At 33.6% G+C, this 16908-nt stretch overlaps 4 protein-coding genes across 5 annotated transcripts; 2 read left to right on the forward strand and 2 right to left on the reverse strand.

Moving 5' to 3' along the window:
- Nucleotides 1-16: 16 nt before the first annotated feature.
- LOC124439757 (peptidyl-prolyl cis-trans isomerase cyp11-like) lies at nt 17-7738 on the forward strand. Of its 2 annotated transcripts, XM_046990021.1 has the most exons (13): nt 18-124; nt 3689-3763; nt 3855-3962; nt 4337-4381; nt 4519-4606; nt 5108-5137; nt 5496-5641; nt 5734-5923; nt 6051-6176; nt 6577-6658; nt 6751-6792; nt 6866-7244; nt 7329-7738. In XM_046990021.1, the coding sequence occupies exons 1-13, from the start codon at nt 28-30 to the stop codon at nt 7517-7519; spliced, it is 1599 nt and encodes a 532-aa protein (XP_046845977.1). In that variant the 5' UTR covers nt 18-27; the 3' UTR covers nt 7520-7738. The 2 variants fall into 2 exon arrangements, with proteins under 2 accessions (XP_046845976.1, XP_046845977.1); XM_046990020.1 differs by having other exon boundaries at nt 17-124; nt 6866-7738.
- LOC124439760 (N-acylneuraminate-9-phosphatase-like) lies at nt 1605-2406 on the reverse strand. The gene has a single exon (XM_046990023.1). It carries the CDS (start codon nt 2364-2366, stop codon nt 1626-1628), a length of 741 nt encoding a protein of 246 aa, XP_046845979.1. The 5' UTR covers nt 2367-2406; the 3' UTR covers nt 1605-1625.
- Nucleotides 7580-14986, reverse strand: LOC124439756 (protein OS-9-like). The gene is made up of 11 exons (XM_046990019.1): nt 14809-14986; nt 13964-14125; nt 13612-13675; nt 13295-13368; nt 11405-11500; nt 11080-11293; nt 10445-10732; nt 9638-10103; nt 8810-9354; nt 8534-8661; nt 7580-8201 (listed from the first exon to the last, which is right to left on the reverse strand). Exons 1-11 carry the CDS (start codon nt 14959-14961, stop codon nt 8043-8045), a joined length of 2349 nt encoding a protein of 782 aa, XP_046845975.1. The 5' UTR covers nt 14962-14986; the 3' UTR covers nt 7580-8042.
- A 363-nt stretch (nt 14987-15349) lies between these two features.
- Nucleotides 15350-16436, forward strand: LOC124439759 (nicotinate-nucleotide pyrophosphorylase [carboxylating]-like). Its single transcript, XM_046990022.1, has one exon. It carries the CDS (start codon nt 15401-15403, stop codon nt 16367-16369), a length of 969 nt encoding a protein of 322 aa, XP_046845978.1. The 5' UTR covers nt 15350-15400; the 3' UTR covers nt 16370-16436.
- The last annotated feature ends 472 nt before the right edge of the window (nt 16437-16908 follow it).

Here is a 16908-nt window from a genome sequence, read left to right on the forward strand (position 1 = left end):
TTTAATTTTTACTTCACCTAAGGAATTATGAAAGACCATTATTTGAAAATGGCGACTTTTCCTCCGGCTCCTTCGGGTTATCGACCACGTTGTTATTTTGATGTTGAAGTCAATGGCGTGTCTGGTAAGAACTATTTTTGTCTAAATTATTTATCGGTGCTTGTGCAGCGTATATTTTCGTGAACGTATGCAAAATAAATTTGCACCAAATTCCGTTTCAATTGTTTTGGTAAGTGTGTCAGTGAACAGTGACTGTATGTAGTGAATGGCTCAGTTTAGCAAGAAATATAAATATTGATTAAAGGAATTTAAATTACTTGGTCGGATTTGTTTATAATTGTGTTATAATAGTTTTTTGGAATTGTGCTCTGTCAAAAACAAATCACAATTGCGTCAGCTTGATTGCTGGGATATTAATATTTTGAATGGGAATTGTAACCCTTTTGCACCTCATGTAACCAAGGCTAGGAGGGCGAGGGGCTTACACCCCTGCAATTAGTGTCGGATTTTGGTATCAAAGATAGCTGTTACTTGCAGGTGTCTTAAACTAAATGCAAGTACAAGCCAATGGTATAACTATGGGCTCAGGGTGGGTGAACCCACAAGCCTCCTGGGCTAATGGGGCCCCTGTCAGATTGGAAGATTATCATTTTACTGTAGATTAAAACAAGGAAAACTGCACATTATGAATGTATGTACAAAAAATTTAAATTTAAAGCTAGACAGCAAAATCATACCAGATGTGACAGTTATTAGATTTTAATATGGTTATCGAAGGGGGGGCCAGTGCTGCCACTTGTAGGGGAAATATCCTACAGTAGGGAGATTTAGTGGTTTGTAGGTGGTAGGGAAACCTATGGGAAAACTGTAAATTGTAGGGGATTGTAGGGAGAAAAGAAAATTGTTTATAAATGAATGTCTATTCTCATTTTTGCCCAAAATACTCTTTTCTACCTGTGTTCTCACTATTTAAGAAGTGATTGTAACAGAAACCTTCTGTTGGAACATTTTGTGACCATATATGGCAATAGAAGATTATCAATTTAGCATAAACACAATGTCATTTCCGTCACTTGCATGTCATTACGTTCCAAAGTCTTACACCAAATTACTAACTTTGCAGTCCAGATGTTTTTCAATTTTTATTTGTATTCACTTTTTTACAGACTAAAAAATTCAGTGGTCTGACCCAACATAGGTATATAAAAGGGGAATATGTTGTTGTGTAGGGGGAAGTAGGGAAAGACAAGGAAAATGGTTGTAGGGGAGGTAGGGGGAAAATAAAGTTTTGGTAGGTGAAATGTGTATATACGGAGTGGCAGCACTAAGGGGGGCCCCTTGTAATGTTTTTACCACAGGTCCCCAGTTGTGCTGCTACAAAAAATTGGTACAAATTGTTATCAAGAGAATCAATGCACACCTAGAGGCAAATGGGTGTGAACAATGACATTGTTAAATGTGTATAGCAATTTGGCTCTACAATGTTAGACAATGGCACAATGCAGAACAAAAATACAGGCATGCTTTTACACATTGCCACAACTAATCAAAGCCTTATGTTAGTCACAGCTTAATCTTAAATGTAATGAAAAATCAGGAAAACAAACACAAGTTTTGCAATCACTTTAATCAAATACATTCCATATTTCTTCAATATTTTCTAAAATAATGTCAGCATTTTCAGCTAATTCATTTCTTGTACCAATGCCAGTAAGAACCCCAAGAATCAAGCCAACACCAGCAGATTTTCCCATCAACATATCTGTGGTATCACCAACAACCACTGAATTTATTGGTTCTACCCCTAACTCAGAACAGATTTTATATACTCCACATGGTGATGGTTTTGGCTCCATATTTTCATCATCCGAGCACACAATTACATCAACTAGCTCCAAAACTTTTAGTTTAAGCAGAGCAGACTGTGTGCTTTTGCGACTATCAGAAGTACATACCCCAATCTTCACCCCAACTTTATGTAGATTTGTGAACAATGAAGGGAGATCAGTAGTCGGTATTGGTTGCTTTGTGTTATTTGAGTGACATTCTTTCCAGCATTTTCGAAGTAAGCCCTCAACATTTTTAGCTTCACAACCGTTTTTCAGCAACATTCCTTTTATTTCTTCTTTTATCACATCCATACTTGCGTATGCGAGCAGACTTGAATCACTAAGAGTTGACGTTTTCTCACAGTAGCCCATGATATCGTAGAGCGGTTGAGAAACGTTAAATTCACAATCTGCTTCGAGACTTTTCGCTAAAGCCATAAGCCATGGCGTCCATGTTGACTGAAAGTCGATAAGTGTTCCGTCTTTGTCAAAAATAATGAGAGCCGGCAAGTTTTGCTTTACTTCGCATACAGACATCTCTGATATAAGTTATATAAGTTTATGTTATTTGACAATTTTTGTTTTACGTTCAATTTATAGTAATTTACCGGTAATTAGCATTGCATGACGTCATTCGAGCATGCAGCGTACATGTGAACTATTCTGAAAGGTGTTACCAAGCAATAATATTGGAGTGTATATTTATCATAGATCAACTTTCTTTTTTTACGCAATTGAAAGAACAAAAAATAATACTTGAAAGGTAAATGAATATGGCATCAAGTTATTTCATCTCAACACGTTAGGCAGACTTGGCCACGTGCAGCTTTGCTTCACGTGCTGGACAATGTTGCTTCACGTGATAGACAATTAAACCCACTTGACTTATATGAGCACTGTGTGCAGAATTCGCTAACTTAAATCACCTTTGTTAATTTTTTTGAATTTTTGAACCTTTGTGGTGATTTAAAATTTTTGGTGTTTTTTTTTAACTCAAAACAGCTTCTTAGTAATATTTTGGTAATGGAACAAAACCACAAATGCAAATCAAATAAAATACGATATAAGAGAAATTGAAATCCACCAATTGGCCACTTTCTGGATTGTTTCAAAATGAAACAGATTCCGAATATAAACATCTAGTTTTCTTGATATTCAAGATAATACAAAAAGTTTAGACACGGAGTACGTAGGTAATATTTTGTCTTTATTTCAAGGACATTGTCCGTGTATAAAGGGTCCGATCTTGATTTCCTAATAAGGGGCTCATGGGCCATGGTACAATGAGACACAGATCTGTCAAACTACTAGTGTTTCTACTAGTACTAGAGGTTGAATTAGGGATCAATTTCGCGTGTTTGTAGAACACAGAATTATTAACATTCGAACACATCATTTCATTATATTTAATTGTTTTGTTGTTTAACTGATCATTTTGGTTAAGAGCAAAAATATTGCATTTTTTTGACAATTTTACGTGAAAGATTTGGTTACATTGCCTGTATGTATCGTTTTATTGATCTTCGTGTCAATCAAGAAACATCAAAGAAAACTGATTCTAGTGCGCAGTTGGAACAATTTCCAAAATAAATTATAACAAACATGTTTTTATAAAAACCTTCTGCGTGACAAACGAGTGACTTAAAGTTAGTCGTATTAAAATACATTACTTCATATAGGCTTCATCAAAACCCATACTGCTATACGTGCTTTATTACTTTAAATGATCTATTTTTCTCATATACCCATGTTTTGGCAACATACGTAGGTGAACATTGGGACGAACATGCTCAATGAAGGTTTCAAGGAATTTTTAAGATTTCGCTTTCAAACTTATGCATAGTTTTTATACAATTTAGCGGGGCGAATTATCATGGAACTGTTTGCTGACATATGCCCACTAACGTGTGAAAATTTTCGGGCGCTCTGTACAGGTACATTTGAAAAACTCAACTTGTAAATAACTGAAAAGTGTGACAATTCTCTTTCGTATTCATGTTCTCGTTTTTACTTTTGTGTTAACAGGGGAGAAAATGTTGAGCAAGCTTTCAGGAAAGTCACTTCATTACAAAGGTGCTCCGTTTCATAGAGTTATCAAGGATTTTATGATTCAAGGTGGAGATTTCACTGCAGGTAAATAAACACAATATAAATGCAACTCCAAAATTTTCTTTATATTTCTCTTTCTTGTTCGTGGTGTCAGGGTCAAATACTTGAGGAAATATTCGGGAGGGGAGTGGAAGCATTAGGGGTGGAAATATGGGAGGGGTGGAAGCATTAGGGGTGGAAATATTGGGAGAATGTATAGAAAAGAGTCTAATAATAATTTGAAATTTTGAGCAGTGGAGACCTATGGCTCAACTCAATATGTAGTATATTTGAGAATTTTTGCATGATGGATGGTTTGAGTATAATGTATAAAAATACCATTGTATAATTTTGCTTTGCTTTCGTAGTTAATAGTACAACTTTTATTGTTAAAATATACATAAATGTAATTTGCTTAGGCAACGGTACTGGTGGAGAATCTATTTATGGAAGAACATTTAACGGTATTTTTGTTGTTCAGTGTTTTGTGACAAGAATGGAGGATGTTCCACTTTACTAAGGAATATAAAATTTGTTTATAAATTTACAATGTAGAAAATTGTACAAAAGGAATGTAAATAATTGAATTATTTTGTTTCAGATGAAAACCTAGAGTTGAAACATGAAAAACCTTTTATTTTATCCATGGCCAATAAAGGCCCAAACACGAATGGATCACAGTTTTTTATGTACGTAAATTACTTCTCATCTTTTTATAAAGTATTAATAACATCTTAAATATTTCATTGTCTTTTACATGGGCTTTTTTTTACCATAATTTCACCAACATGATTTCTGTTCTCAACCAAGGGCGAATTTACTACGTAGGTATTAGATTCATTAACCTTCCCGAAGTACACACACATCCCCAACTTCACAATGTGTCTTTTCAAGAAACTTGAAATTATAGTATATTAAGTGTACAACAAACTTCTATAAATATCGCATACAAATTAAGTCTACGTGTTCACGCCTCTTGCGCTATTTATGTTTCCAGTTAGCTTTGTGTCAGCGTGACTGTTTGTAGTGATTGATTACGTACATTCATGCACCATACTATTATTTTATTCCTCATGTTCAAAAATCAAAATTTGCTTTTGTTCCTAAATGTTCTTTGTAAGCGAACGTTAAGGAAAGAAGGTCATGTTATCGTTATTACTACAAATGATCAAAGTAATTTTATTTTTTAGAACGACTGTCCCATGTCCTCATCTCGACAGGTAAGTTTTAATTATGTTACATCAATAATCTACGGCTACATAGGCGCGATAACTTCATCACGATAACAGGCAATGTCATGCTTACTTCGTAAACATTTGTTTGAAAAGGTACTTTCAATGAACATTTTATGATTAGTTTCTGATTGTGCCAAGGTTGATTAATTCGAAATTACTCGTAAAAGTAGGCTTTTATCATCGCGCGCAATCGTTTATACGAACAAGTTCGTTTTGAAATTGAATTTTTGTCGATTACTAAAGACAAGAAATTTTCAAAGATGACACTGTTGATAAGTTAATATAGACTTTATAGTTGTACCACAACATTGGCTGTGCATCTCACTAATTTTCTTGCATTCAGAATTCACGTTGTATTTGGCCACGTTCTTCAAGGTCATGATGTAGTAAAGGAAATTGAAAGTCAAAGAGTAGATTCAAAAAGTAAACCAATAAGTGATGTTAGAATCGCTGATTGTGGAGAGTTGATACCAAAAAGTCGCCTTAAACGTACGTACGTATACATTCATAGAATGTACCCTATATCTATTGGTTGGAATTTGTAAGAGTTGATTGGTGTTGTGTTTTAATAACTTGACTAGCTAAAAAACGGAAAGTAGTTGAGTCCTCGGCTTCAAGTGGCTCCGATTCTGAATCATCATCCGACAATGAAAACGAGAAGAGAAAGAAAAAAAGAGAGCTTAAAAAGCGAAAGAAAACGAAAGAGCGCAAGAAGTTAAAGAGAGAAAAGTTGAAGTCAAAGAAGAAGAAAAAGAAGTCGAAAAAAGAAAGGTGAATGATATAAGCATCTTTAAGACGGGGAATTTGTGATTTAATGACGTATGAAAAATTGGGAAAGAGCCAATATTTACTAGTCATGTATGTTGAAATGTTTCATTTTCTAAATACGATGAAAAAGTGACGAAAATGAAGATGTAAAAGAAAATATGGAAGATGAAAGCATTCCTAAGGTTCCAAGTAACAGATTCCTGATGAGACGAAGCCGCACTCCTAGTCCTATTAGAGAAAAACGCATGAAAGAAAGGTATACGTGTTGAAAGATGTATTGCGCTTTTTTACTATCAATAACTACACCATGTTTATAATTTAACTGAAAATTTATCTTCTGTAAAAATTCATCTAAAATCATACAAAGCATAAAATTTTATTATCTTTTGACACTCTCCATCAACTTCTGCATTCAATTCAAAATTATCAACTTAAGGTTCTTGTCTGGATATTACAATTTCAATGAGTTTATAATGTTTACTAAACGTGTTACAAGTACAAAAAGCCAGCCGTATGTTAAGGAAATATCTGTTATAGTTTCATAAAAGAACTTATTTGATATTTGCAATGCCTGTTTGCGATTCTCTAGGGAGAGTAATGTAAAACCGTTGCTTTGGTAATGATTCATTAAGGAGATGACATTCTATTTTACACAGACGTTCTTCACCTCCCGGTTATAAAGCCTCTGAAAATAAAGAAAATACCGAGCAAGTAGAGAATGAACGAAAAATTGAACGTGTATGTGAAGAGTGAAAGACGACAATCATTTAAGTGATTGACCAATTTTGCACGAAAAATATTTTGATAAAGCGATCAATTTTTATTTTTAGATATCCAAGTCTGGTCATGTGCTAAAAGGGCGTGGAAGAAGGGTAATAATTAAATTTGTCGCATTTCTGCATGACCTAATTATTGTTGAAACTATTTTATTTTTACATCGATAAGATGTATCGGACACCGTCCGTGTCTCCATCGTCATTGAGACGAAGAAATCGTTCATTATCGAGCAGTAGACGTCGTTCAGGAGGTGATCCTTACAGGAGACGAGTCAGCCGAAGTCCAAGAAAAATGAGACGAGATGACAAATCAAAAAGTAGATCCCCATTTCATAAAAACCACGAAGACGCAAGTCGCGAGAGAACTCGTGGAAAATCATTACCTAAGCATGAAAATCATATGTTAAGTGATGAAATAATAACGAGTAAATGGGACGATAAAAATGATCAGCAAAAGAGAACGTGGATGAATTTATCGCGAAAATCATCAAGTTCTTCTGAAACTGATAGTCGGCAACGAAATTCTTCATCACCAAATCGATCGAAAGGTAAGAAGGTCCACGAAAGCAATTTTAGTAGTAATGATGAAATAAGAAAAAGAGATAGAAGAGAGCTTTCATCGAATGATTTAGACAGAAGCAACCACAAAGAAAGTAGTTTCTCAAAAAAGAAAAGCTCGTATCGCCAAAGAGGACGTTCTAGGTCAAAAAGTAGCAGCTATGACAGTGATTCAATGAAAAAACGCACATCTGGAAGTAATAATGCAGAAATGAAGACAAATTGGTCTCTCAAAAGTCTTGTTGCTCTCTCGTCAGGCCAGTGAAATGAATGTTTGTGCCTCATCACACCAGATAATTTCTAGAAATGCTCTCAAATACATTTATATGTTTGTACATGACTGAACTAGGTGATATTTTTGAAAAATATTACAAACAATATACAAATGTCTTTACTTAAATTGTTCAGAGCTAAAGCTAAACTGCATTCTAAATGCATAATACTTTGCTGTCAATTGAAGTAAATAGTAGCATATTTTACATAAGAAGATGTTTCTTCCTTTTTCGCTTCTCAATTTATACTACTCTGTCCTTCACAGGCAAAAAAACGCCATGCCATTATAATTTCATTATTGTCATGCGTATTGATTGCTTGAAATGCGAGAAACGTTTTACGTACATGACTATTGTTGGGAGAAAAACATTTGACATAGCTAACTGGAACTTTCCAGCTTTTCCATTTTGTCAAAATAGAAATAGTCTGCTTTTAAACGAGTCAAAAGTGTGTGCTGTAGCTTTTATAAATACCAATCATGAAATTGGTGGATTTGTGGCATAAATGATAAACTCTTATCTGTTATTATCATGGTCATCCTGTTCTATAGATGATTCTTTATCATCCTTGCCTGCAGCAACAGATGTAAAACCATCTTCTTTCCATACTAGATTATAATTATCCTCCATCATTTCTTGCCTCCTTTGTTCCTCCATCAATTGCTGACCACCGCCCTATTAACAAGAACATTTCGGTAAAAAAAACGTCTGCGTAACTGCTGTGTTTTCCGGAATTCTTTATAAACATTTTTTCTGGAGGCCCAAATTATAGAAAAACGTCTTTCGTTAAACATTAACATTGATTCCAATGATTTCTTGGTAAGGCTGGGGTTATGTATTCAGGCATCTTATATAGCTACACTACTAGGATAAGTCTAAGTCACAGGTTTGATCTCGGTTATTAGTTATGTTTGAATAGATATTGATAATCTGTAATAAGAGAGTAAGTAAAACATTTGAAATCATGACAGTCATGTGGTAATTTCAAGTAGGCATAATATTCTTACCAATATGCTGGACAGTAGATCTCTAAACTGATTTGTCTCTTGTGGAGACAGTAATTGAAACTTGTCTTTACCGCCGGCAACACGTTTTAATGCCTCTCTTGATGTGATTATTTTCACCTTGATTTTACCTACAAAAACAAAGTAATGGAAAGTGTTCATGATATTGCGTCTAGTGTAAAAAGACAGATTTAAAAATTTTACTCATTTGTATGAAAATACGACTTCCATAATATATACTAATTTATATTTTTATATAAGTTATTCAAATAAAACTACCATTGTGCTTTACACCAACATTCTCTAACTGCTTGCGAACAATGTTCTCCATCTTTTTTGTAGCTTCCTTCATTTCAGCATTTTCTTGTACATGATCAAGATCATTGCCCTCATCGTTACCATTAATTATATTGTCGAGGTCCTCATTATTATGAAGATCTTCAGACGTCTCTTTAATCTTTGTTACTCGGACACTAATCTGATCATCTCGTAGATTGTCTTGCCTCTCACCTTCATCAAATTTTCCCGTCATGATTTTCTTTAGCCTCGATACGACCTTATCAAGATTTGGCTTTCCCGTATTTAGTCCTCGACGGGATTTCTTGAAAAGTTTACCAAATTCATTTCCAGGAGATCTAGATTTAAAGCTGTCAACCTCTTCAAAACTACCTTCATCAATTTGCTCAGGGATTTCTACATTGTTGATTAAACCATTTAAAATCGATTTAATGTTCCCTAATTCTTCACTTGCCTTGAGGTAATTCGGGTCTTCCATAACAGCATCGTAAAGATCTGATAGACGGCTCATGGCATCCTCGGCCAAACTACTCAATAGAAGAAGCATATGCCATTCAAAATTATAAATTTTAATGCATGCTTTCATCAGAGCAATTATTCAGACGAAAGTAAACTTTTTAGGAATGATTATGTTATCAACCTTTATAATGGATGTTATATATTTTGTTATAAAGGCTATTCATGCACTTGCAATAAGTTGGGCTTTAATGTTTACGTGTGACGAGAATAGGTTTCCGGCGCGGGAAAATCAATTGACGTTTTCAACGTATACGTGTAACAAAGTAGAGGACACGTATTGTATTTATCTACCTTTGTTTGTGTTCCAACTGATGAACTTTCTTTTTCGTGTCTTGTAAGAACTTCTTGACGTTAGGGTCGACAGAACCAAGTCCTTTTTCGAGTCTAGAAATTCGTGTTTTCATGTTTCTCGTCACAGAATCCAAATATTTCTTATGAAAACGAAATTGGATCTTCAAATGGTTAATCAGCTCGTGGTAATAATCACTCGTGTTGTCTTCACTGTCAGTTTTTGTACGAGAAAATCGTTTTTTCTTGAGCGAATCTAAGTTCAATCCATCATTCCATTCATCTTCAACAATAGCATCATCATTGTCCATATTATCATCAAAATCCACGCTATCATGTTCTTTGTCAATCCTTACATGATCATCAACATCCACGTTACCACGTTCTTTGCCAATCCTTATATGATCATCTGCACCCACATCAACATGTTTAAAAGATTTCTTAGCCGTTTTTTTCAGTCGTAGCTTTCCTAAAGATTTGTATGTCATTATTGCTTTTGCTTTTAATAGACCTCTTAATTTAAAAACAATGGCAAGGCAATTTACTAAGTTTTTGATGAAGCTTGAAGAAACGTTCGAGAGTAAGACAAAGTATAAAAAATAGAGTAACACTAAAATATGCTAAACGAAAATATGAATGTAATCACAAGATTGTTTCTAAATTCATCACAGTGTTCTCAAGTCCAGTAGTGGCCGTGCATTTTATATATAATTTAAAGACACGGTGACAAACACGTGCTGTATTCATACATCGACGCTTCATACATTGTACTCCCAAGTTATAAATTATTATCATATGTATGTGTCATACCATCATTTGATGAAAATTTTCTTTCCATCAGTTTCTTTACTCCTTCAATAGATTTTAAAAATATGCCATCAAAATGACTTCCATCTTCATTGTCAATTTCAACATCACGTTTATCTTCAATGACGTCTTCAACGTGACGTTTATCTTCAATGACGTCTTCAACATGACGTTCATCTTCAATGACGTCTTCAACATGACGTTTATCTTCAATGACGTTTTCAACAGGACGTTTATCTTCGATGACGCCTTTTTTATTTTGTTTGTTCTCAACCTCAACTGAGCCATCTTCTATTAATAAAAGACAAATACAAAATTTTGAAACCAACTTTTAACATTTTAACAAAGAATTACGTATATAAAAATTACAATAAAGTCATACGCCTAAATAAGAATAAACATGATCGCTATAGTGCTTCAGTATAGGGCAGAAGCCAAAGTTCTTGACGATATTTTTAAACTAAGCACAGAAAAATCCTCTTTAACGTCATGCTCATTAGTAAAGTTACATGACTCATTAAGAAAGTATTTTATGGTATTTCTATGTTCTTTCTGTAAAATAGAACAGTCGTACAAGACGTCATGGATAATACACACAATTTTAAGTTTGAAGAAATTGTAAAAGAGAAACGCTTTACTTTGAGATCTACTTTGAGATTTCTTATACTTCAAGTACTGGTCATCATTTAGAGCGGGTGAACACGTGATGCTTTGCTTTGTGGGCAAGTTAGAAGGTCGAAATACAGTGTGGTTACAAAGTCTTTTTGTGTGTATATTGATGATGTAACTGCAAGTTGAACTTTCATCAATTCGTGTTATGGCATCCTTCATGGTACTTTCACTGCAAAAAAACTTTTTAAAGAAATAAAATAGTGATTTATTCAAGGTACGCAATTATATCAATAAATGATATCTTTAATTATACTCATGTGAAACGCACGACATGATCAGTTAATTTCTCACCCTAACTTCAGATTTTCGTGGTTGTCCTGTGAGATCGCATACCGTACCATTGTCATAGAATTGACTGTGATATCTATCCTCACCTTTTGAGTCTTCCTAAAAATATTTGTTTCTTTGAATTACTAGGAATTGTAAAACAATGGGTAATAATCATTAAACGGATGTTTTTATTAATGTTAATTGTTATGTATAAACATACGTGCGTTTTCGGTTTTTTTCCCTATTGTATTTTTCCCTTTACCAAAAAGATGCTATTCTTTTTTCCGATTTTCTCCGTCTCAATTCACTCTAGTTAATCACAAATCTCGCATAGCTGTCTACACGTTTCTCCTGCATAATACTCTTTTGTCAAAATTGAACTGCAGCTTTCTTTCATTAACGAATGAGCATTACTCGTCGTAAGAATTATGGGATATTTAACGCACGCATTGATAAAACTCAGGGGTGTTTTTAAAGCACGCAGCTGAAACTCCTTCATGTACATCATAGTATCTAGCTATCCGCCGTTGATAAATGATATTTCTTTGTTGAACTTCAGTATAATTTAATTTCCATCTTGTCTCTTTCATCCGCGTTCGTCCTCGAATGATTTAAAATTCAACCTTTGCATTTTTTAATATATTTGTCTTTCAAATTTCTGCCTTAAAATTTTAATCAGCGTGTGATAGAAAACTGACTTAAAATGACTTCTATCAACAGCAAACTCGTAATGTTAATTCATATAATAAACACTTGCAATCTCAACGATAGTTGAAAATTGCATTGATAGATAGAACTTTGCTATTTTGAATACATTGCTTCAAAGCTGTTATCATGATTAAGTGTTGAACTTTCACTGCCTTTCGATTTCATGAGCTCAGTTTTTATTGTGTTTTGATAAAGAATAACCATGTATGTAAGTTGAATAAAAAACATAGAAAACTTTATTGAGGGAAAGTTTTACTAAACGATTTTCTCTAACGTATTTATTTAATAATTGACTTTAGTTTCATTAACTTTTAAAAAAATGTTCGGCGTTTTCACTGTTTTTCAGACACAACGCATTTTAAGTTAATTTAATGGGGACAACATCAGCTACGTATATACTCAGCTTGCAAGTGATGTAGCTATGCGTTATAAAAAACACGCTTATAAGTAAGTTCAAAAGAGCGCTCACTGAATTCTTCAACAATATATGTTTCTATTGTGTAGTATTTTATATTAAGCGGAACCATGTAAATTTGCACGAAACGAAGTTTGTTATGCACACATTGTTCATGCTTCTTTTTTTAGTAGCTAAAAATCAAGTGTATAAACAAAACGTTCAACATGTTTCTGGTAAACTGAAAACTTAAGAGGCACTATCCAACATAAGCCAGTGTGCGAATTAACGGTGTGCAATGTGCAATTTGCACATCGTTTTAGCTAAAATGAAAACAATTACACATCACTTTTTCAAACGATGTGCAAAAATCAGCGGTTTTAAAGAAAAACACTGTCGTAAATCATATGAATTTGTTCACGTTTAAAAATATTAATTTAGTAAATTAGTGCTATATAATAATTAACGTAATATCGATTTGATTATGCCTCTAAAGAAACACTTTTGTCAAAAAAATTGCACATCGTTTTTTCTGAACTAATTCGCACACTGACATAAGCTTACAATCATTAAATTTGGCAAATTTACAAGTTCACATTAACAGACATAAATGACATATTGTGAACTTTGATGTTTGTAAAAAATAGATTTCAAATGATGACAATATTTGCACATATAGGTGTTAACTATTTGTATTTAGCTATCCCTTCAAAGATAAACATGAAATAGGAACATTTGCAGCTTATTGCTGCTTTTCTAACTTTGTAATAAATTTTTATTAACATGTGCATTGAGTTTAAATTCAGTACCTTTATTGTAATATTTGACCAAATGGTAGATCCTGTATAGTTACCAAGACTAATCACATCTTTAATCTTCTTGCCTGTAAAAATATGAGAGATAAATGAAGCAGTTCAGTGTTTATATGTATGTTTATAGTTCCGGTGATTATTTTTAAAGTCATCACCAAGCTTTTGTCAACAGCATCACACACAATTTATGTTGTAGCTTCTTTTTGTGAAAATAAAAAGTGAACAGAAGTAAGCACAAAGGAAAAGTAGATGAATACTTGGATGTTTATAGGAAATAATAAAATGTTTACTTTAATGGAAAATACATCATTCACCTTCTTCATGATATTGATAAATGAAATCACCAAAGCAAACTTTGTAAGACCACCAACCATTTATCTGTATCATAAGTTTTAACATTTATACATTGTGAATGGTAATTTTGATTAAAGAATACTGGGTCAAAAAAAGCCATGAAATAACTCCAAACGAGGAATTGATACTGCAATTTACCATCAATACAAGTGAGCAGAGATTACAACCCTAAATGTATGGGTATAAGTGGTGCAAAAATTTAACAATAACAGTCACCAAAACTATAATATAGGTAGCAATCCAATCACTGCTATAATTATATGAGCTTAACATGGCCAGCCTATCTGTCATGATGCAATGATATTTACATACCTGAGTAAGACAAGTGTCATTTAATGGTTGCAGTAAGATGTTAATCTCTTCTGTTGTAACATTCACTTCTTTTGGTCCATTTTTTTCCATGAGAAAAACAGGAAGAATGCATTGATATTGCTGTCCATGTTTTGAAGTAATCTTCATGATGTTTATATCATTCTACATGTGTGTAAGAAAATCATTCATCAATGACTGTTAGTTGCTTGGAAATATTGCACAAAAACATGATGCTGGCTTGAATATGTTTTTCCTTCTTTTTTCAGACAATATTTGAAATTTGAGATCCAGTACAATCAATTAAAGATTATTAATTATTAATTTGTTAAACTTTTCCTAAACATAAGAACATGGATACAAACAAACAAAAAACACACATAGACAACAGGAAAACATTAAACTAGCATTGGTACTAAGCTTACAATTTTACATTTAAGAAAAATTTCAACATGTTGGCTGACAAACATGTACATTTCCATCCTGTGTTTTTGTATGCTGAGACTGAGAGTACATTAGGAAGCACATTTCACACTGTGATAAAATACTTAAATATGACTTTGGAAGGTGATGATCTTGCTTAGTGTTGTCACAAAAAGACAAAGGAAGGGTTGGTAAATAACTTTATCAACTCTCTTAGGCGTAAATGTCAATTTTACTCCACAATGACTGAAATATTTTTTCAAAAATGGAAAAGTTTAAAAAGACAAATATTATAAACAAAACATTCAATTAATCATTAAAAAACATCTTTTGACATAAAATAAAGTGGTTTTCAATCAATTATTTTATGCCGCACATTGTCATTTATAAGGACGAAATTAAATGAATGAAATTAAGACTTTTACCTTAATATTCAACAAAACAGGCTCAGCGGAGATTTCTACACCATACATTGAATGCTGAAGCTCATCAATGTTAAGAATAGACGAGTGAATCTCTAATGAAACATGTATCAACAGAAATAAACAGAAAAAGTTGAGCAACTGAAGCAGCGCCATGACTAATATTGTTTTGACTTGTGAGTGATGTGATGCGATGAATAGCACTATAACCGATCATGGCGGCTAATGGGAAAGAACGGAAACCGCATGCACTGGTGCCGTTTGAGATGGCGAGTAATACAGTTTTAATATCAACATATGAAAATATTTACAGATAAATGGTATAAATTTTCATCTTAAGTTATAAACTTATAATCCAGGCTGGAAAATATGTCGTTTTCGACGATTGTGTAAAATATTATATAAAATATTATACAAATATTAAAATATTATATTGTGTAAAATATTATATTTCAAAGTATAGGGCGGTTTGCTGGGTGGAAAATAGTGCTAACCGCGATGAATCATAACAACGGCACTTCACGAACGAGAACGGACGTTTCCCAGCTTAGAACAAATAATCCTAAATATCTTTGAAAAAATTTGCATACCTAATATGCTCCAGGAATTTGAAACGGAAGAAGCAGGAAGAGCTACAAATGCTAGAAATGGAGGTTGTGAGTCCTATAATCTATCATTAATCCTTCCAAGTTCATCATTAAATAACTTAGTACATACTTGGCTATCCGAAGACTTGCCAAGTTTTGATTACAGTGGGACTGTTGTTGGCAGTCGTAAAGAAAAAGCTTTGCTTCTTTGCAAATCACCTGGAATTTTGGCTGGTTGCCCTTTCTTTGATGCTGTTTTTGAACACCTTAACTGCAGAGTAAAATGGTTGTTTAGTGAAGGAGATCAATTGACTCCAGTATGTACTGTTGCAGAAGTATCTGGTGAAGTCAATAGAATTTTAATTGGGGAACGAGTTGCATTAAACTGTATCACTAGAGCAAGTGGTGTTGCAACAAAAGCAAGGAGACTAGCTGATTTAAAAAGAAAGTCATCATGGGAAGGAGAAGTGGCTGGCACTCGCAAGACAACACCTGGTTTCCGTTTGGTTGAAAAGTATGCCTTGCTTGTTGGAGGCATTTCAACACATCGTTTTGATCAATCATCAATGATTATGTTAAAAGACAACCATATTTGGAGTGTGGGAAGCATTAGCTCTGCTGTAAAAGCTGCCAGACATGCTGGAGGATTTTCAATTAAAATTGAAGTTGAATGCAGAAGTATTGCAGAGGCTAGAGAAGCAGCGAGATCTGGTGCTGATATCATAATGTTAGATAATTTTGCATCTGAATTATTACACTCTTCTGCAGAAATGTTGAAAAATGAATTTCCACATTTAACTATTGAGGCAAGTGGTGGCATAAATGAAGGAAATATTACAAAATTTTTTGGACCGCATGTTGATGTCGTATCCCTTGGCTCTCTCACGCAAGGCTATGAATGTGTTGATTTCTCCCTGAAGATTCACAAAGAAGGAGTAGATCCAAGAAATCCAACAATAAAGGAAAATTTTCCTTAAACATCTACTTTTTACATGCTAGCTTAAGATGTAGAAATGAATAAATTAAAGTTTATTTAACATTTAAGCTTATTTTATCAACTTTACTAATGTGAAATTCATTGAACAATTATTGAGAAATTGTTTGTTATTCGTCTAGTATAGGAATATAGATACAAGACTTAACATCAATTGTTGCCACTAAGTTTCCTTTGCACTACATTTCTCATGTTCTGGTCTGGATAACACTGATTAATACATACTCATTTTACTCTGCAATCTATTTGGAGCATAAGATTCGTTTTCATTCGAAAACAGCGTCTTTTCTTTAATGTTTCTTTCCCCAATCTACCTCATGTCATGTAATATGCATCACTTCATTCTCATGACCCTCAATCTGTGGCCTAACCTGTTTATTAAAGTAATAACCAATACTTGTTAATCCACGCTGTGCAGTGAGTAGGTCCCACACACTTGTCAAATCTTCATAAAATCGCTTTCTTCTCCGTTCGTTCAGCCACTTTGCAAATCTTAAAAATTTCAATTCTCGCCGCTTCTTC

This window comes from Xenia sp. Carnegie-2017, unplaced genomic scaffold (genome assembly GCF_021976095.1).
Source record: "Xenia sp. Carnegie-2017 unplaced genomic scaffold, XeniaSp_v1 HiC_scaffold_2, whole genome shotgun sequence".
Classification (NCBI taxonomy): Eukaryota; Metazoa; Cnidaria; class Anthozoa; order Malacalcyonacea; family Xeniidae; genus Xenia; species Xenia sp. Carnegie-2017.